This window comes from Saccopteryx bilineata, chromosome 3, assembly GCF_036850765.1.
Source record: "Saccopteryx bilineata isolate mSacBil1 chromosome 3, mSacBil1_pri_phased_curated, whole genome shotgun sequence".
NCBI classification, from domain to species: Eukaryota; Metazoa; Chordata; class Mammalia; order Chiroptera; family Emballonuridae; genus Saccopteryx; species Saccopteryx bilineata.
The window spans coordinates 43,327,974-43,350,083 of NC_089492.1; the positions used below are offsets into that span (position 1 = coordinate 43,327,974).

General features: G+C 39.6%; 1 protein-coding gene across 1 annotated transcript in view; it reads right to left on the reverse strand.

Annotated features, from left to right (window-relative positions):
• The window catches only part of TMEM67 (transmembrane protein 67), a 76,282-nt gene extending 64,341 nt beyond the window's left edge, over positions 1 to 11,941 (reverse strand). Inside the window, exons 1-3 of the mRNA XM_066266062.1 lie at positions 11,707 to 11,941; positions 10,044 to 10,132; positions 7,132 to 7,225 (exon numbers count right to left, since the gene is read on the reverse strand). Of these exons, the coding sequence (XP_066122159.1) occupies positions 7,132 to 7,225; positions 10,044 to 10,132; positions 11,707 to 11,926 (403 nt within the window). The 5' untranslated portion in view covers positions 11,927 to 11,941. The remainder of the gene's footprint in view (positions 1 to 7,131; positions 7,226 to 10,043; positions 10,133 to 11,706) is intronic.
• Positions 11,942 to 22,110: the final 10,169 nt, after the last annotated feature.

Here is a 22,110-nt window from a genome sequence, read left to right on the forward strand (position 1 = left end):
CTGGCCTAATGCCATTATCTATAATAGATATAGAAATGGCAAGAAAAAGAATAATGGCATATGAATAGGGGTATATATCAGGTATGAATAAGGGTATGAACTTTTGTTACAGATTCCTAACTAGTACTCTGGTTCTATTCTTCAGGAAGAAGTTAGTTTAACAACTAAATGTGATCATTTCACTCCTCTGAAAACCTTCCAGTGGTTCTCCATCTCACACAGGTTAATTTCATAGCCTAAAAGGCCTTACATGATCTGCATACCATCACCCCAATTTTTCAGAGCCATCTACTTCTGCCTTCCTCTTCCTTTGCTGCTGCCACATCGGTATATGGCTGACCCTTGACGATGTGCCCATTTTAGGACCTATGCACTTACTATTCCCTCTGCCTACAATGCCCAGTCATCTACACAGCTCTGTCCCTCACTTCCTTCAAGTCTTTGCTCAGATGTCACCTCTTTATAGAGCTCTTCCATGATCATCCATGTAAAATAACACTGTGCTGTCTCCCTTGCCTGCCTTATTTTTCTTCATAGCACTTACTAACACCTGATATATACCCCTATTCATATGCCATTACTCTTTTTCTTGCCATTGGAATGTAAGTTTGATTCCCTACTATTGCATATCCTGGCACCTAGCAGGTGGTGCTCAATACAGTTTTTTTTAATTAGAAAGATTTAAAATAGGGAGGTTTCACCTAAAATCTTTGTATTTCTGGCATCTCTTAAAATATTGGTATATGAAAATCTAGTTTCATGTGATTCTTGCTCTTTTTTTCCATGACGACAATCTGCTGGAGCTGCACTGGGGCTAGTACCTTTAGTTTACATGCCCTTTGGCTAAGTCAAGTTTTTAGATTTATTTTAAAATTTTTTCAACAGTTTTTCAACAGACATTTATGAATGAGTGAGTGTAATGACATTTTCATGAATTTTTTCAAGAATATACAGAGATATAGATATATAAAGCATTCCTGGAAGAATGCAAAAGAAATTTAATAGTGGTTGCATTTTGATGAGTAAGGAAAGAAGGGAAAAATTCTTTAGTTTTTACTTTGCATTTTTCTATATATACTATTTAAATTTCTAACTATATGCATAGATTATTCTAATTTTTAAAAGTAAAATTGAAGTTGAAAAATACAGATATATGGTTATTTTTTGTTTTGTTTTTAGCAAGAGAAGGCAGACAGACAGGAAGGGAGAGAGATGAGAAGCATCAACTCATAGTTGTGGCACTTCAGTTGTTCATTAATTGCTTTCTCATATGTGCCTTGACGGGGTTGGGGGGTCCTCCTGCTGAGCCAGTGATCCCTTGCTCAAGCTGGCGACCTTGGGGTTTTGAACCTGGGTCTTCATTCCAGGTGGGATGAGCATCACCATCCCAGGTGGATGGACGCTCTAACCACTGCACCACACCTTGTCAGGTAATATATGTTGTTTGATTTTTAAGCAGATCTATATATGTGCTCTTAGGGAACTATCTCAAAAATATACTCTATATAAACATTCCAAAAGATTTGCATATATATATATATATGCATATATATATAGATATATATATAACTTTGAAAGGATAGAGAAGAAACAATTACTTTAGGGTAAGTTCTGAGAAATGCAATAAGTGGGGAATGTAGGCTTTCACTTCTCATTTTAGTCTCATGAATTATTTGATATTTTTAATATGTACTTACTGTGTTAGTAATGGGAAAAAATTCTTCATCTGATCACCTGGGCATTTTTTTATATTAGAAATTCGAAGAGTTGGGAAAAGCTGTGCAAAATGTACTCTCTTTCTGTCTACTCTCTCCTTATTTTAAAGATTGATTGATTGATTGATTTTTACAAAGAAAGAGAGGAGAACCAGGAAGCATCAACTCGTAGTAGTTGCTCCCTGTATGTGCCTTGACCAGGCAAGCCCAGGGTTTTGAACCAGTGACTCCAGTGTATCAGGTCAATGCTTTCTCCACCACAACACCACAGGTCACCCTCTGTCCACTCTCTCACTCCTCCACAACCCCTCTTGCAAATCCATGAAGAAATTAACAGCAAAAGTTCAAGAAGCTCACACCATGGAGAATTTTAAATATGTAATAGTAATTTCTAAAATAGTTACATACTGTTTTCACAGTTGTCACCAAGCCTTAAGGCATCACTAGGTATCAGAGCCATTGTTTATAACCCCTGGCATCTAGCCTTCAGTCTGAGCAACTCACTAAAACTGAGACTTTAGCATCGCTCAGTAACTCAGGCCACACTGACTTCTCCATAGCATTTGAAATGTACAGGCCATCATTACCTTCACCTCCACTTATAAATCCCAGAGATATTTTTCACTTTTCCCTTTTCCTCATCCCCATATTCCTTCACTCCTTTAGGTCTATCCTTTTAATGTTTCCAGCACCTACTCCTTTGTGCATAGTCTTGTCCTACCTCTGCTTCAGATCCTTATATTCTCCTGCCTACAGCACCACAGCAGCCTCTTCACAGTTCTCCCTACACTCGGTCTTCCATTTCTTAAATGTAAACTTCAAGAGGGAAGGATCTTAATTCCTGTTCACTTTCCTCACTCACAGCTTCATCTGGTGCCTTTGGACAATGCCCAGCACAGAGCAGAAGTTCAATAAATGTATGCTGAATAAACAAATACACCAGATGGCTGCCATATTAATCTTAATCTTAATCATTCCCCTGTCCAAAACATTCAATGAAATGTGTATGCCTACAGTATTCTACCATTCAAGGTCTTCCCCAGTTTGAACTAATTCATCTTTAAACTCAGCAAACTGATATTCTCATAATTCCTTTATACTCAATTTGGATTTTTACATTCATAATAATTCACTTGCTCACACTGTTCCTTCTGCCCGAAATATTCTTCTCTTCCTACCTTTAAATTTCCATTAATCCTTTAAGGTCCAGCTATTACACTGCCTTGTCATGGCAACCTTTCCAAACAACCCTGGTTGCTCCTTATAGAATATTTGTCTACAGTGCTCAATTGATGATTTAATATGTGTGCCCCTCGTGAAAATCTTTTATTGCTATCTTGCTCTGCACATTAATTTTCCACATGCGTGTCTTCCCTTCTAATAAGATTTTAAACTACATTAAAAATTTTTTTTATTTATTGACTTAGAGAGAGGAAAGGAGAGGGAGAGAGAGGGAGCAGGAGGGAGAAAGAGGAAACAAGAGGGAGAGAGAGAGGGAGAGGGGGGAAAGAGAAAGGGAGAAGGGGAGGAGAGAGGGAGCAGGAGGGAGAAAGAGGAAACAAGGGAGGGGGGAGGGGAGGAAAGAGAGAGGGAGGGGAGGAGAGAGAGGGAAAGGGAAGAGAAAGAAAAGGGTAAAAAGAGGGGGAGGCAGAGGGGGAAGAGAGAGAGAGAGAAACATTGATTTGTTGTTCTACTTATTTATGCATTCATTGGTTGTTTCTTGTATGTGCCCTGACCATGGATTAAACTCGCAAGCCTAGCGCATTGGGATGACACTCTAACCAACTGAACCACCCAGCCAGGGCTCTAACTAGATTTTAAATAAATTGATGGCAGAAATTTTTATTCTATTAAAAATAATTTTTGAACAAGTCATGCATATTTGAAGTGTAAAAATAAAAGACACGAACTGATTTTAAATACAAATTAAGTGTCTGTTGGGCAGATAAAATATATTATGCTCACTTTGTTAAAGATGGAGCTGCCCACGTGGAGGCCATTGCCCAGGTGATATTAATGTGTGTCTCTGTGGGCAGGCAGAATCCTTGTAGCCTGGGGCTTGGTTTTGGGATTAAGCCTTTGATGTGGGGTGGTACAATCCCATCATGCCCCAGATAAGTGACTTTGTATCAGAGACTTCCCTATTTTGTATATTGGATTAAAGGTTATGAAACTACACTATAAAATGGGGGCAGAACAGAAGCTTGCTCTCTTGGTTCCTGAGATTAGCATTAGAGAGCAGAGAGCAGAGAAAGGCCACGTGGAGGAGGCCAGGAGAAGCAGCCAAGATGGCGGAGTGTTGAATGAGAAGCCAGTTTGTGCAGAGTTTGTGTATAGAGAAGGAAGGAGATGAGGAACAGAGGTGAATAAGTCTGGTGAGCTAGAAACCTTTGTGAGCACTGAATGTGAGTGGGTTTTGGAGCCCAGTGTGTGTTTTTTGCTTGCCCGCTGGGTGCAAGCTAGGATTAAAGACTATGGCCCACCAGTTTTTGGTTTCGTTGTTTCTTTACCGACTGTCCGAATCCAATGCGAACCTGCATGGGCCGGGCTGCTGTGATGGCTTTACAGTGTCTTTCCCACCCATTACCTCCACATACTCAGTTCTCTACCTTGAGGCAAACTTTTTACTAGTATTTTTTGTTTGTTTTTTGTGAGGGGGGAAAGGGAGAGAAGAAGACAGGGAGACAGGAAGGGAAAGAGATGAGAAGCATCAACTCACAGTTACAGCATTTTAGATGTTCATTGATTGCTTCTCATATGTGCCTTGACCTGCAGCTGCAGCTGAGCCAGCAACCCCTTGCTCAAGCCAGCGACCCCTTGCTCAAGCCCGAGACCTTGGACTTCAAGCCAGAAACCTTTGGGCTCAAGCCAGCAACAACGGGAGCATGTTACTGATCCCACGCTCAAGCCAGTGACCTTCATTCAAGCTGGTGAGCCTGTGTTCAAGCCAGATGAGCCCGTCTTGAAGCCAATGATCTTGTGTTCAAGCCAACGACCTCGAAGTTTGGAACCTTGGACCTCAGCATCCCAGATCAACGCTGTATCCTCTATGCACTGCCAGTCATACCTCATTACTAGTTTCTTTTTTTTTTTTTCTTTTTTCAAGTGAGAGGAAGGAAGATAGTGAGACAGACCCCTGCATGTGCCTGGACCAGGATCCACCCAGCAACCCCTGTCTGGGGCCGATGCTCTGCTCATCTATGGGCATGCTCACAGCCAAGCTATTTTTAGTGCCTGAAGCAGAGGCTCCATGGAGCCATCCTAAGCTCCAAGGCCGATGTGCTCGAAGCAATCAAGCTATGGCTGCAGAAGGGGAAGAGAGGGAGAGGGAGAGAGAGAGAGAGAGAGAGAGAGAGAGAGAAGGGGGTAAGGGGTAGAGAAGCAGATGGTTACTTTTTCTGTGTGCCCTGACCAGGAATCAAACCCAGGACATCCACAAGCTGGGTCGATGCTCTACCGCCGAGCCAACAGGCCAGGGCAGGCCTTGTTACTAGTTTCTTGTGAATTCTTCCAGAATAGGCCATGTATATATAAGCATATATATATATATATATATATATATATATATATATATATATTTTTTTTTTTTTTTTTAGTAAACATAAATGGTAGCATACCAAATACATAAAACAGTGCTAAGTAGCAGGCATTCAATAAAAATTTGTGGATGAATAAACTTTTCTATACTTTGATTTTTTACTTAATATATCTTAGAATTCTTTCTAGAGCAATACATACAAAACTGCTCTATTTTTCTATAGCTACATCCTATACCACTGTATAGATATACCATAATTTATTTGATCAATAATCTCTTGACACTTTTACATTATTTAATCTTTTGTCTTAGGAATAATGCTGCAATGAAAAAACCATGCATTTATGTTTTCAGACATATATATTTACCTGTACTAGAACAGGAAATTCCTAGACAAGGGCTTGCTTGGCAATGATCTACACTTCCTAACTACTGTCAAGCTGTTCTCCACAGAGGTTGCAACCAGTTATACTTCCCAATAATACAACTGTTTCCTTGTATCCTTGCAAACACATTGTCAAAGTTCAAAAAGTTTGACAATAAAACTGATAGGTTCAAGATAAAATTTATTTTAAAATAAAATTTTAATTTTTTTAGAATAGGCAAGAGTGCTGATTTTAATTCTTATAATCCTTACATTGCTGCAAACCTTTAAAATATATGTTTTTAAATTTTCAAATACAGTCTGACTGGTGGTGACGCAGTAGATAGATCACTGACCTGAGACACTGAGGTCCCAGGTTCGAAACCCTGAGGTCACCAGCTTAAGCACAAGCTCATCTGGTTTGAGCACAGGCTCGCCAGCTTGAGTGCGGAGTCACTGGCTTAAGTGTCAACATGATCCCATCATTGCTGGCTTGAGACCAAAGGTCAATGGCTTGAGCAAAGGACTGCGGCTCAGCTAGAGACCCCAGCCAAGGCACATATGAGAAAACAATCAATGAACAACTAAAGTGCCACACTATGAGTTGATGCTTCTCATCTCTCTCCCTTCCTGTCTGTCTGTCTTTCTCTCTGTCCACTGCAAAATATATATATATATATGTGTGTGTGTGTGTGTGTGTGTGTGTATTTATATATTAATATATATATCATATATATATCAGATAAGGCTTTTTATCTTCCTCCTAATGCCTGCTGATGTCTTAAGCATCATTAACTTTTGAACAACAGTAATAAAAAATATTAAGAAATTACCATGCTATTTCAATTAATATCCTTATCAAAAACAAATACCAGCCTAGCCCTGGCCGGTTGGCTCAGCGGTAGAGCGTCGGCCTAGCGTGCGGAGGACCCGGGTTCGATTCCCGGCCAGGGCACACAGGAGAAGCGCCCATTTGCTTCTCCACCCCTCCGCCACGCTTTCCTCTCTGTCTCTCTCTTCCCCTCCCGCAGCCAAGGCTCCGTTGGAGCAAAGATGGCCCGGGCGCTGGGGATGGCTGTGTGGCCTCTGCCTCAGGCGCTAGAGTGGCTCTGGTCGCAACATGGCGACGCCCAGGATGGGCAGAGCATCGCCCCCTGGTGGGCAGAGCGTTGCCCCTGGTGGGCGTGCTGGGTGGATCCCGGTCGGGCGCATGCGGGAGTCTGTCTGACTGTCTCTCCCTGTTTCCAGCTTCAGAAAAATGAAAAAAAAAACAAAAAAAACCAAAAAAAAAACCAAATACCAGCCTAGCGGGATAGCTCAGTTGGTTGGAGCATTGTCCCAACCTGCAAAGGTTGAGGGTTTGATCCCCAGTCAGGGCATATACAGAAGCAGATCAATGTTTCTGTCTCCTTCTCCCCCTTTCTCTCTCTCTACAATCAATAAATTAAAATAAAATAAAATAAAATAACACAAATAAAAATGTGTTACTATTTTATAGGAAACCTACTTCTTACCTAAAATATGGCCAGGAGGACAGTGGCATTTTCCTTCTGTAGTTAAACCACCAGGGCAAGAAATGCAGTTCCAGCCATCTTTGGTAACACCTTTCTAAACAAAAAAAGAAAAATAATAATAATTTCTTCTTCTTAATCAACTTTTTCCTCCCTAATTGATTATGAAAGTCCAAAAAGTCACAATAGGGTTTCATTTGTAGGGTTTTGTTTTTTTTTAAGATTTTATTTACTGATTTTTAGAGAGAGGAGAGAGAGAATGGGAAGGGAGCAGCAGGAAACATCAACTTGTAGTAGCTGCTTTTTGTATGTGCCTTGACTGGGCAAGCCTGGGGTTTCAAACCAATGACCTCAGCACTCCAGGTCCATGCGTTATCCACTGTGCCACTACAGATCAAGCTTATTTGCAGTTTAGATTCAAATACATAATACACATATGGGCTACATAAAAATTTCCTGGGTAGCCAATTTGTGCTTATACTCCAAAATTAAGGAATACCTTTCTAATTATGTATTAACTACTATTAATGCTGGGCTATGGTTCTTTTTTCTTAATTTTCAGTTTAAATGAGCCCTTATTTTCATAATTACTATTGTCATTCAGTTTTTCCATTTACAAGGATATATCAACAAAGTACAACAAGATTTAATAAACAGCCTGACCTGTGGTGGCGCAGTGGATAAAGCGTCGACCTGGAAATATGCTGAGGTCGCCGGTTTGAAACCCTGGGCTTGCCTGGTCAAGGCACATATGGGAGTTGATGCTTCCTGCTCCTCCCCCTTCTCTCTCTGTTTCTCTCTCTCTCTCCCTCTCTCTCTCCTTTCTAAAATGAATAAATAAAATAAAAAAATAAATATTAAAAAAAAGATTTAATAAACAGATAGCCAATTACTTGAATTTTTTAAACCTTTTTTTTTATTTGAGAGAGAGAGAGAGAGAGAGAAGAAGGAAGGGAGTGGGAGAGAGAGAGAGAGAGAGAGAAGCATCAACTCATTGTTCCACTGAGTTGTTCCATTTAGTTGTGCACTCACTGATTGCTTCTCCTACATGCCCTGACCAGGGACTGAAACCCTGATCTTGGCATCCAGTCAGGGTGGGTCTTACTTGTCTTAAAAAAATTATTCTAACTTTTAAAAGTCTAAATACATTAGCTGTTTAAAAGTAAGTTATAGCTCTGGCTGAACAGCTAGGTTGGTTAAAGCACTATCCTGATGTGCAAAGGTTGTGGGTTTGATCCCCAGTCAGGGCACATACAGCGACAGATTGATGTTTCTGTCTCTCTCACTTCCTCTCTCTCTAGAATAAATCAATCAATAAAAATTAAAAATAAAGAAATAAATAAAATTATGATTCTAAATAGGCAAATGTTACAGTTTGTAACTGTGTAACTGATATGTAAGCAAACTTGTTAAAATTAAATTATGAGGCTATTTCCTTATATCCATTAATATAAATAGTTTGTACTAGTAAAGGTTTTTGATAAAATATGGTATCATTCAAAATGGGTTTATTATAGGATTTAGGAAAAACCTAGGACAAAGATACAGTAATTTTATTACAAATGTGAATATAGCCAAATTAATAGAGAATAATGGCAATAGAAAAACAATGACAAATTATTTTAAATTCTAGTGGAAAAAACTGGATATATCAATAAATGGTCCTATATTTGGTAACACATTTATACAAAACTATTTAAAAATTATAATTTCTTAGTAATGTCACTGAAAAACAAATCTGCTTTGGCATTATTTCATATTAGTGGCTATTTATCATAGGGTCAATATTTCCAAAAATATAAAATAATTACCAAAATGATCATCAAATCTATAAGTACTAGCCATAACGCAGGACAAGTGGTAACTTTATATTAAATTCCCAGATTCAATGTTGTGTTTTTAAATTTTTATTTATTGATTTTAGCAAGAGAGGAAGGGAGAGAGGGAGGGAGAGAGAGGGAGACACAGGAACATCAATCTGTTCCTATATGTACCCTGACTGGGGATTGAACCAGCAACCTCTGCGCTTCAGGACAATGTTCTAACTAACCAAGCTATCTGGCCAGGGCTCACACTCAATGTTTTTTAATACAGATAATGACAAGACATTACTATAAAAGTCACAACTGGCACATAGAGACTCCAAATTACTCAGAATGATTGAAAATATATTTCTGTTATGAATCATCATATATAATAACTATTGACTTCCTAATTTTCCAAAAATTATGATATAATGAAATTACTAACAGAACAGCAACAGATATTATTTTACCTATTTATTGGTGCAATTGACATTTCATGAACTTATCACCTTAACATCATTATAAACATTAATTATTATATGAAACATTGACACACAGGTCTAAAACACTGAATTCAATTTATGCCAGTCAAAGGAAACATATATTCCAAATTGCTCTGTAAATGTATCACTAACCTCTTTTTCTTTATAACTGAGCTACTGTATGAGAAAAAGTAAAAACATAAATTTTCACAGCTTTGAGGGTGTTTTTTATTTCAGATTCTAAAAAGTAAAGCAAAAGATTCCTGTTTTTTTCCAAGTTTGCATAAAATTTCATCAATATCCCAAAATTTACTCTAGTAAAAACAAAGCTAGCTTTATAATTTTATTTTATTTTTAAAAATTTACTTAATGATTTGAGAGAAAGAGGAAGAGAGAGAGAAAGAAACACCAAACTGTTTCTGTATATGCCCTGACCAGGGATCAAACCTGCAATCTTTGTGAATCAGGACGATGCTATCACCAACTGAGTTATCTGGCCAGGGCCCCTTTATACACAATTTTAAAAGTTGTGGGAAAATATTAGTGTATAGTATTAAATGGTAGTTAAAAAAATATATTTAAGTTACTACTTTTCACAGTAAAATTATTAGAGATAGCTACTCCATACCATGTGTTCTGGGCACTTTTTACAAGTAATATCAGTTCCTCCATTATTAGAGATCGTCTGAAATCCTGGTAGACATATACATGAAGTTCCTAAAAAGAAGAGAGCAAATACTGACCTTGGTAAATAAAAATAAAACTCCAAGACAGGGAGAAGAAACTTCAAATAATCTAGATAAGAAGTATAGTTTATAGTTAAGAGCAAGACTCCGAAGCCAGTACTGCCTGGATTTAAATCCAGAAGCATACTCCTTGATTCTAATCTTGATTCTGCTACTTAGCTGTGTGACCTTGGGCAAGTTACCAAACTTTTCTGTGCTCTGGTTTCCACTTTGGTAAAATGGAAAAAACAATTCCTTCCTCATAGGGTTAGAATAAATATTAAATTAGTTATTATATGTAAAAGTCTTAGAATGTGTCTGGCACACAGTAGGTATTATTATGTTTGCTACCATTTTTAGTACAAGCATAAGTAAATTATTATATTATTGAGCTAATAAACAAACTATTGATTAACTGATATGGTAATTTTACATTTTTATTTCACCCAAACAAAAACATATAGTCAATAAATTTAAATTTACTTTGTCAAAACAAAATCTTATTAGGAAAGTTACTCATTTAAATAAATTGCCATATTCCTCTGTTTGCATAGATAGTAAACATTATTAGATAATCACTACTTAATTTGCTGGGTAAGGACAGCATTCTCTAAGGAAGCCTGAAGTGGAAACAGCACCAAGAGAAATCTTTGTAGTAGAATGCATACATCTGGCTTAATAACTATGACACTAACACCATACATTTTAGACTCTGTGAAATTTTTTCTCATTTATACCTCCTCACCTGAGGAGACTGACCTGTCCCATATGACTTAAATGAGTAGATGTCAAATTTGAAGATGGCGGACATTTAATATCATGGGAAATGAAAACAAGATTGAAAACATCTTAGAATTTAAAATATTGGAAAAATCTTATACTAAACAGTTTCAGTGAAGAGAACCAGGACCAAATGATGGATGTTTCCAACAAAAATATTTTAAGCTTAATGTTGAGACTTTATTAACAATTAGTAACATACAGTAATAAAAGGGGCAAATCCTAAAGAAATCTGTAATGTTGTGGACACACCCCTATAGTGAAAATACATAGGTCCAGGCAAAGGGCAAAGAGACACAAGTTCTTCCAGTCTCCAATTAGGTGACAAAGATATCACAACCTGACCTGGACTTCATTTGCCTTACATGTAAAATGAGAAGACTAGACCTGCTCAAGATTAAGGTCCCTTCCAGCTCTAAATTTCTGGGATTTGAAAAGTAAGGTAAACGATTATTCAAGGTACAAACGCTAACTTGCACTCCCTCCTAAACCTCTCCTGTCACCTGCTCCTCCGCACTTCAGATTACTTCTCCATTATATCTACCGATAGGTAGCTTTCTACGTGTTCCCCAAAGACCCTTTGGCCTGAGGAGTGGGGGACTGGTGCGAGAAGTTACGGGCGACAGCTCGCGGGTTAGCCGACTCGGGGTCCTTCAACCTGCAATCTTCAGGAAATCCTCTCAGGCGTTGGCGGTTAACTTTCCAGAAATACTCTTCCCGCAGACAGAAAAGGTGGATGGGGCACCACCCGATGGTTTGACCAAGGTGCACCCCAAACCATCTCACCTCGGGCGTCCTGCCTCTGGTTGGCCCCACATCGGGCACAGGACAGCGAGGAGATATCGAAGTACTGGTTGTGGCCGCAAGTCTCCGGCTTCCGGAAAGGGAAAGAGAAGGTCTGGGCCTGTGAGACGCGAGGGAGGACCCACAGGAGGAACACAGTCACAGTCCCGACTGATAAGGTAGACAAAGCCGTCATGGCCACTGCAACCCTACCGCTGCCCATCACTAAGGTACAGACGCTGGCGGCCGCGCATTGTCGAGCGCCCCATCAGCCTTTGCGGCTACTCTGCAGAGCCGATTGGATAACTCTGGCCCGGTGTTCCGGAAGTGTCTACAAAGGATGCTTGGTTGCTAGGTTACCAAAGCCGAGGAAAGCGAGCTGATCAAGAAAAGGATGGGTTAGGGCCGAGCTGACGCTGTAGCTTGGCAAGTGCTACCCTCTGTTTTAAACGTTTGTTTCAAACTGGGGGACATTACCTGTATGCGGGACGTGAAATCAATTTGCAACTAGGGAAATAAGATACTACAAGAAAGAAAATGCCAGATTGCTAAACACAAATTAAGAATATTGTTTCATCAAACCGTTAAATGATATTTACATCAGAAATTATCCAGACTAGGTTATTTTGTGTTGAAGGAGACAGTCCAACGAAGTATTTGCCAAAATGCCGTACATTTGTAAGAAAAATAGACAAAACATTGATATACAATGCTGGAAGACTGGCTCATGAAACAAAAAAAGATGTTTTCTGCCAGACCTTTTGTTGCGTTTCTATTTTCCTTGTTTTGAGCATAGGAAATTATGTATATAAAATGGGTTACCCCACTTGTGAATAAAAAGGAACCTAATATTTTAAAATCAAATGTATACATACATGAATGTAGTCTTTCAAAGTAGGCACCCATGGAGGATGTTAGCCCCAAAACATTTCAGAATTACCTTCAGAGCCAGCTTATAAATTGTAAAAGAAAATTTTATTTCTTAATATTTAAATCTCACTTCTGTTATTTTCGTATTATCTCTTATTGTTGTATTTTTGCCCCTTGCCCCCCATAAAATATCCTGGCATATTTTTAAGCCATTTTATTCAGCAGCAGCAGCTTGAAACAACTTTAGGCTTTAAAAAAAAAAAAAAAAAAAAGCCTAATAACAAAACCCAACAGTTTTTGTTAAAAAAAAAAAAGATGATTGTCACTGTGGTTCAAATAAGTTTGCAGATATGATGTATATGTTTGCTCGCTTACAGTTTGAATTGGGTGTGGGGGACAGGCTGTAAGCAGGCAGGGTCCTTATAGCCTAAGGCTTAGTTTTAAGACTAAGCTTTTCCCCACACCCTTGACTGTTGCATGATAGAGGGTAGTGCACTCTTATGAGGAATCCCATTTATGCCTCAGATAGGTGACTTTGTATCAGAGACTTCCTTGTTTGTATATTGGATTAAAGGTTTTGATTTCAACACTATAAAATGGGTCAGAGGAGCCCATGCTGGAGGAGAGCAGAGAAAGGCCACATGGAGGAGAGGAGAAGCAACCAAGATGGCAGAGTGCTAAAGGAGAAGCCAGTTTGGCCAGAGTTTGTGCAGAGAGAAGGAGATGGGGAAGAGAGGTGAATGAGGCTGGTGAGGTAGAAACCTTTGATTCTAAGAAGCTCAGATAAATCAGTGGTTTTGGGAGCCCTGAATGGAAAGGGAAGTGTTTTCCCACTGTGTGTATTACTTGCCCGCTGGGTGCAACCTAGGATTAAAGCTAATGGTCCACCAGTTCTTGGCTCCGTTGTTTCATTACTGTCTGTTCGAATCAAATGCAAACCTGAACGGGCCAGGCAGTTGTGATGGTGGCCATGGCTACTCACTTTACAGTCACTCTTAAGAAAAATAACACATAATATTTTCAATGCATGTGGAAAATGCATCTAAGGATGTTAAATGACTCTAACCATTGGACACTGTAGGCCTACGTTTCTCATTCACTCAGTCACTAATATCTATGACCTAGGAGGTATATATTCTGAAAATCCTTTTATTCTTTTTTTTGTGTGTGAGAGAGAGGGAAAATGGCGGGGATGGGGGGACAGACAGACAGGAAGGGAGAGAGATTAAAAACACCAACTCATAGCTGTGGTACTGTAGTTGTCCATTGGTTGCTTTCTTTTTTTTTATTTTTTATATGTGCCACATCTTCTTTATCCAGTCTTCTATTTTTTTTTCTTACATTGATTAAGGCCTTTAAGCAAACTCTTGGCCAATACAGCAAGAATCCATAAAAGAGTAGCGTCCTTAACATGTTCGCCAAGTCCAAGTTGGCACCAACACCATTCCAAATCCCTGCAAATGCAACCCAACCCCAGTACAGTCCGTTAGGAGCTGTCACAAAGAGCAGGAGTCCAGGAAAAGTCCACATCCAGAAAAAGTCTGCATGGCACTGGAATTGTTGTCACAATTCTATACTTTGCAGCTCACGTCCAGGTCCCAATGACCGCTGCTTCTAGCTGGTAATGATTCAGGTAGACTGGAAAAGCCATCTGCAGCATGTGTGGAGGTGGAGCTTCTTTTCTCCTCTGCCAATCTCGGTGTGGCTTCTTCAGTGTTCCTGGGTTGAAGAGTCCTCTTAGTTTAGTCCAAAGTTGGTTTTTCCAGATGATAGTTCTTAAAATTAGTTTGTAATCCACTTTGGTTCTGGGAGGTGGATGTTGGTACGTCCACCTACTCCAGCGCCATCTTGTCCTGATTGATTGCTTTCTTATATGTGCCTTGACCTGGGCTCCAGCCAAGTCAGTGACCACTTGCTCAAGCCAGCGACCTTGGGCTTCGAGCCAGAGACCATGAGGTCATGTCCATGATCCCACACTCAAGCCAGTGACCCTGTGCTCAAGCTGGTGACATTGGAGTTTCGAACCTGGGGTCTCAGCATCCCAGGTCAATGCTCTATCCACTGCACCATTGCCTAATCAGGCAGAAAATCCTTTCTTGAAAATTTAAAAAAATTTTTGAATAGTTACTGCATGTGTTTTTTAAAAATTGTTCTTAACTGAGAAATGGGGAGGCAGTTAGACTCCCGCATGCACCTTGACTGGGATTCACCTGGCAAGACCCCTACCAGGCAATGCTCGGCCCATCTGGGGCTGTTGCTCTGTTCTGTGGCAACCGAGCTATTTTAGCACCTGAGGTGAGGCCATGGAGCCATCCTCAGCTCCTAGAACCAAGCTGCTTCAACTGAGCCATGGCTATTGGAGGGGAAATTAGAGAGAGAAAGAAAGAGGAGGGGGAGGAGAGGAGAAGCAGACAGTTGCTTCTCCTGTGTGCCCTGACTAGGAATTGAACCTGAGATATCCATATGCCAGGCCTACGCTCTACTAATGAGCCAACTGGCCAGGGCCATCACTGTGTTGTTGAAGTGTCTAATTGGAAGTGGAAATCACATCATACAATTTTTAAAAAACATGTGACTATAATAACATTAATAGGAACTCAGAAAGTATATTGTGAGAAGAGTTGTGGTTATTATGCAGCAGCTTCCTCTGTGTGAATATCAACTGTAGTCTTCTTTAATGACATGCATACTACTGTTATATACTCTATGGAAAAGATTAAGGACAATAATATTTACTCATTGCCTCATATAATTAAAGCAATAAAACAGCTTCCATTTAGTGTGGGTTTGTGTCCTACACTGTGCACTGTGCTAAGCACTTTGACAGCATTAACCTAAACTCTTCATAATAACTCTTTGAGGGAATACTACCTTTTAAATCCTTTTTACAAAAAAGGAAATGGAAGATCAAAAAAGTTACATTAGTTAGGAAATAGTGATACTAGAATTTACGTACTTCCATCCATTATCTCTGAAACCTGTTGTCTTTTCAATCCATTAAGTGGTTTCTTTGTGGAATAGAGAAATATTTAGGCATATTCTAAAATAGGACAAACCTATTGTTTTTACTTAACAATATGATACTTCCATTAAACACCCACAGACAGTGGAACTCTGGGTACGACATTTGTGTGCTGCACCTAACAAAACTGCCCCCAAAGAGCTAAACAGAAAGCTTATTTGTAGCAGAAGAATTCAAAATAGACACAGTTGAATTTGAGATAACTGTAGATATTATGGGGTCCACTGTATAAACTGCCTATAAGGACAGCAGAAAGAATGTTAGCTAAAACTGAGACTATATAAGCATAAAATGAAACTATATTATTAGAATTATTTTTGTTGCAGGTAATGGAAAAGGTAGTTTCAGCCAGTTCACAGTGACTTAAACAAAAACAAACACAAGAAGATCTTGGAGTTTATTCAATGATGCCAGGTAATGATATCTGCAGTTCTCTCGCCTTTTTCCTCTTAATTGCAGTGTGATCAGCTTACACCAGATATCAACATTAAGATTTAAGATGGGATGAAGAAAAGGAGCTGAACCAGAGATGTTTCTTCTGTCTCTTTCATTGGGAAAGGAAATGTTTTCTCTATGCTATGTACTGTGCTAAATTTCTTACATATATCATTTCAATACTGTGAATAGGTAGTACAATTATCCCCATTTATCAAGCTTAAAGACATGTCCAGTATCACCCAGTTAAAGAGCAGAAGAGTTGTACACAGAAGTTGATGGGACTAGCAGTACATGATTTAATGTCAATTTAGGAAGAAGAGTACCAAAAAAAAGTGAGAGAATATTTTCAAGGAGGATAGCAAATGTTTATTGAACACCTAGAATGTGAGATAGGCACTTCACCATACCTTACTTACATTATAAAAATCAATCTACTCAACAACCTTTAGAAATTTGTGCTATTATTATTCTCTCCTTTTTATAGATTATTAAATGTAGGCACAAAGACATTTTTTAATTTGCCTAAATACACAGCTTGTAATGTACAGAAACAAATTTTGAATTATGGAAGTTGAACTCTTGGGACTTCATAACCACAATGCTATTCCCTCTAATAATATAAATTCTGCAAAAAGGCCAAGGAAGCTGAGGATGGAGAAAAATTATTTGGTTTTGGAAATTAGGCTGTTTCATCAGTTACCTTTTAGAGTTCAGTCTCATAACATAACAGTGGGACGAGTAGAAGCAAGCCATAGAGCAGCAGTGAGAAAGAGCAAGTACCAGATATAAACTATTGATATTTTGAGGAACGTGACATTGAAAGAAAGGCAAAAGAGGGACTGAGCTAAAAGAGTTTTAATTTTTTTTTTTTAGGATAAGAATGTCTATAAGTGGAGAGGAAAGGAGTAGTAGAGGAGAGATTCACAATAAAGAGAGACTTTCTCTTGAGTTTCAAGGAAGAGGTCAATAATTTTGATGAGTAGGAAGAGCATCATCTCAGGAGAAGGGAATCATTCTTTCTCAGGTTGGAAGAAAAGAGGAAGATAAATAAAGCCTTAAAGAAATTCTGGGCTAGGGAGCAGAAAAATTGAGCAAGATCAGTTTCCTGAGTAAAGAACATAGGTAAAAGTAGGAAATATTTTGAAAATGCAGAGTGCATAATTGGAAGGAAAATTATTTAGATATGAAAATTGGCAACAAGTCTAGCTCTTGCCTGCAAGGCTAGATCATGTTGGAGTGGGAACAGACACACAGTGATCTAAGAAAGTCTTAGGGGTGAGGTGAACAGTTTGTGAAGAATATTGTAGTATGGTTATGATGAACATGAGTTGCCTACTCGGGTAGAGAAGTAGCAGAAATGGACATGGAGTTCTAGTGCTTGATGAAGAAGTTGGAACCAAAAATGGGTATCATCTTGGGTGCTCCAGAGATTATTGTGATTTGAATCCTCAACCTGAGTTTTTGAGCACTTGTATGTGTAGGTACTTCTTAGGGAAAAGAGATATCTATGATGTTTTCACTCAGGGACCTCATAATCTGGTAGAGAAACAGACATAGAAATAGATGATTAAAATATGCTGAGATAATTTCTTTTCTTTTTTTTAGTGAGAGAGAGCAAGAGAGAGAGAGAGAGAGGGACAGACAGACAGTAAGGGAGAGAGATGAGAAGCATCAACTCATAGTTGTGGTACCTTTAGTTGTTCATTGATTAATTTCTCATTTATGTCTTAACTGGGGGGCTACAGCCAAGCCAGTGACCCCTTGCTCAAGCCAGTGGCCTTGGGCTCAAGTCAGCGACCATGGGGTCATGTCTATGATCCCATGTTCAAGCTGGCAACCTGGCACTCAAGCTAGTGAGCCTGCGCTCAAGCCATATAAACCCACGCTTAAGCTAGTGACCTAAGGGTTTTGAACCTAAGTCCTCAGTGTCCCAGGCTGACGATCTATCCATTTTGTCATTGCTTGTTCAGGCAAGAGATAACTTCTTTAATTGAGACTGTGAAACTAGAAAATAGTGGCCTGGGTCAGTGGCTCAGTGGATAGAGCATCAGCCCAGTGTATGGATGTCCCAGGTTTGATTCCCAGTCAGGGCACACAAGGGAAGTGAACATGTGTTTCTCCTTCCCTGCCCTCTCCCCCTTCTGTCCCTTTTCTCCTCCCATATCCAAGTGACTTGATTGGTTCAGTCATTGCTCCAGGCACTGAGGATAGCTCTGTTGGAGCGCATCAGCCTCAGGTGCTAAAAATAGCTCAGTATTCAAGCATCGGCCTTAAATGAGATTGCCAGGTGGATCCCAGTTGGGGCACATGCTGTAGATGAAGGGAATGAAAGCACAATCTTTGGCCTATGTTATAGGTTGGATGATGTTGCCATTCACCCAGATAAAGGATACCAGAAAAGAACAAAGTTGGGGGGTTGGGTGAAGGATGGAGATCGTGAATTGTTTTGGACATCTTGAATTTATAAAGCTTTATTCATCCAATTGAAGTTTTAAAGCAAGTAGTGGGAATACTAGTTCAGGCAACAGAAAAGATACTTGACCTGGATATAGAAATATATAAATACATGAGTCATCTGAAAAAAGGTGATCATTGAAGTCATGGACATGATTGACATCACCTAGGAGGGAAACCAATGAATGAGAAGAGGAAAGAAGTCTAAGACTGAGCCCTCAGGAACTTTGCATTTAATAGCCAAGTAAAGAAGCTGAGCCTTCAAAGGGCAGAGAGAAGAAATACCCAGAAGTTCATTCTAGGAATAACCTGGAGGAAAACTAGGAGAGTGTTCCATCATGAAAGCCAAGTTCATTTTAGAACACATTGAAAGTAATGCGACAGTTGTTTATATCTTGTTTGCAATGAGTCTGGAGATTAGGAAAGAGTGCAGGGTACTCAACACAAAGTGACCCAACTTGATATTACTAATTCCCCTTTCTGACTTCTTGATTTTTATCTTGTAAATATCTCTTGTATTTATTGCACACACACAAAAAACCATTAAATTCTCTTTTCTTAATCTCTACAATCCCTCCCACCTTAAAATGCTATCTTCTCCCCTATGAATTATTGCATTGACTTATTTTAAAACTCAATTTTAAAAAAGGTTTTATTTATTGATTTTAGAGATAGGAGAGAAAGAAAGGGGAGAAGAAGCAGAAAGCATCAACTTGAAGTAGTTGCTTCTCATATGTACCTTAACGAGGCAAGCCTGGGGTTTCAACCTGGCAACCTCGGCATTCCAGGTTGACGCTTTATGCACTGAGCCACCACAGGCCAGTTTAAGTTTTAGGCACTAACAATTAGCTGCCCACCATGGAAGATGAAGATTTGTTTTCTACCACATTTCCTGAAATCCTTCATATTTCTAACATTTATTTGAAAATTTTTAAATAGAATAGTAATCACATTTACAATCGAGTCATGTACCATACTACACTTTTTGTCTTTCCCTTATGACAGTGTCTCTGCTTTTTACTTCTTATCATGAGCTATCATTAATTGTTAAATTTTTTCTCAAACTGTTAATCTCCTTTAACACACTTAGTATATGCCAGGTTCTCATCCAATTACTTTTAATTCTCATAATAGTCCTTTAAAGTATGTACTATTATCCCCAATTTATAGATGAGGAATTTAGACACAGAAAGAGCCACTTAAGAACTTGTATAAATATTAGGCCTGACCAGGCACTGGCACAGTGGATAGAGCATCAGCCTGGGATGCTGAGGGCCCAGCTTCAAAACCCTGAGGGTGCCAGCTTGAATGAGGGCTCACCAGTTTAAGCTTGAGATCATGGGCTTGAGCATGAGATCACAGACATGATTCAAAGGTCTCTCTGGCTTAAGGCCAAAGGTTGCTGGCTTGAGCAAGGGGTCAGTGGCTTGACTGCAGCACCCCCCCTCCCCGGTCAAGGCACACTTTAGGAAACAATCAATGAACAGATGAGGTGCCACAACTACGAGTTAATGCTTTACATCTCTCTCCCTTCCTGTCCCTTTCTCTCTCTAAAAAAATACCACAAAAACTTGTATTAGGATCTAGGAATCTATATGTTTTTAAGAAAAGTATTTTATTTAACTATTTGTACTAAGTTGTAATTTACATAACATTTTATTAGTTTCAAGTGTACAACATAATGAATTGATATTTATATGTACTGTACTGTGAAATGATCACAATAAGTCTATTTAATATTCATCATCATACAACCATACATAATTACATTTACTTTCTTGTGATGAGAAACTTTTAAGATCTGTCTTAGCAACGTTCACATATTCAGTACAGTATTAACTATAATCACCATGCTGTACATTAGATTCCCATGGCTTATTTATTTTATAACTAAGTTTTTACCTTTTGATACCCTTCACTCATTTCACCCACCTTCCACCCTCTGCCTCTTGCAATCACCAATCTCTTCTATCTGTGAATGAGCTTGTTTTTTGTTTGTTTGTTTGGTTGGTTGGTTGATTTTTTTTTAAATTCCACATATAAGTAGGATCATCTGGCAATGGTCTTTCCCTGACTGGTTACTTCACTTAGTATAATGCCCTCAAGATCCATCTATGTTGTTGTAAATGGGAAGATTTCATTCTTTTTTTTATAGCTAAATGACTTTCCACTGTGTGTGTGTGTGTGTATACATATTCTTTATTTATTCATTCATTGATGGACACTTAAATTGTTTCCATGTTCTGGCTATTATAAATAATGCTACAATAAACATGAACATGACAGTGCATATACCTTTTTAAGTTAGTAGTTGCATTTTCTTTGGGTAAATACTCAGAAGTGCAATTTCTGGATCATATGGTAGGGGTGTGTGTGTGTGTGTGTGTGTGTGTGTGTGTGTGACAAAGCGGAAAGAGAGAAAGAGAGAGGGACAGATAGGGACAGATAAACAGGAAAGGAGAGAGATGAGAGGCATCAATTCTTTGTTGTGGCACCTTAGTTGTTCATGATTGCTTTCTCATATGTGCCTTGACTGGAGGGCTACAGTAGCATGAGTGACCCCTTGCTCAAGCCAGTGACCTTGGGCTCATGCCAGTGAACTTGGGCTTCAAGCCAATGACCTTTGGGCTCAAGTCAGTGACCACGGGGTCATGTCTAAGTTCTCATGCTCAAGCTGTGCTCAAGCAGTAATGCCGTGCTCAAGCCGGTGAACCCACGCTCAAGCCAGATGAGCCGTGCTCAAGCCGGAAACCTTGGGGTTTTGAACCTAGGTCCTCTGAGCCCCAGTCTGATGCTCTGTCCACTGCAACACTGCCTGGTCAGGCATAGCTGTATTTTTAATATTTTGAAAAAATCCCCATAATATTTTCCAGTAGTGTTTGCAACAATTTACATTGTCACCAATTGTACAAAACTTCCTTTTTTTAAAAAGAAAAAAGGAAGATTTTATTTATTGATTTTATAGAGAGAGGAGAGGAAGGGGAGAGTGAGCGAGAAGTTATCAACTCATAATTGCTCCACTTTAGTTGTTCACTGATTGCTTGTCATATGTGCCTTGATCAGTCAAGCCCAGGGTTTCAAACCAGCAACCTCAGCATTCCAGGTCAACACTATCCACTGTGCCACCACAGGCCAGGGCAAACAGTTGTCATTTCTCATCTTGTTGATAATAACCATTCTATCAGATGTGACTTGATATCTCATTGTGGGTTTTTTTTTTCTTTTGTATTTTTCTGAAGCTGGAAACGGGGAAAGACAGTCAGACAGACTCCCGCATGCGCCCGACCGGGATCCACCCGGCACGCCCACCAGGGGTGACGCTCTGCCCACCAGGGGGTGATGCTCTGCCCCTCCGGGGTGTTACTCTGCCGCGACCAGAGCCACTCTAGTGCCTGGGGCAGAGGCCAAGGAGCCATCCCCAGCGCCTGGGCCATCCCTGCTCCAATGGAGCCTCGGCTGCAGGAGGGGAAGAGAGAGATAGAGAGGAAGGAGGGGGGGTGGAGAAGCAAATGGGCGCTTCTCCTGTGTGCCCTGGCCGGGAATCGAACCCAGGTCCCCCGCACACCAGGCCGACGCTCTACCGCTGAGCCAACCGGCCAGGGCCTCATTGTGGTTTTGATTTA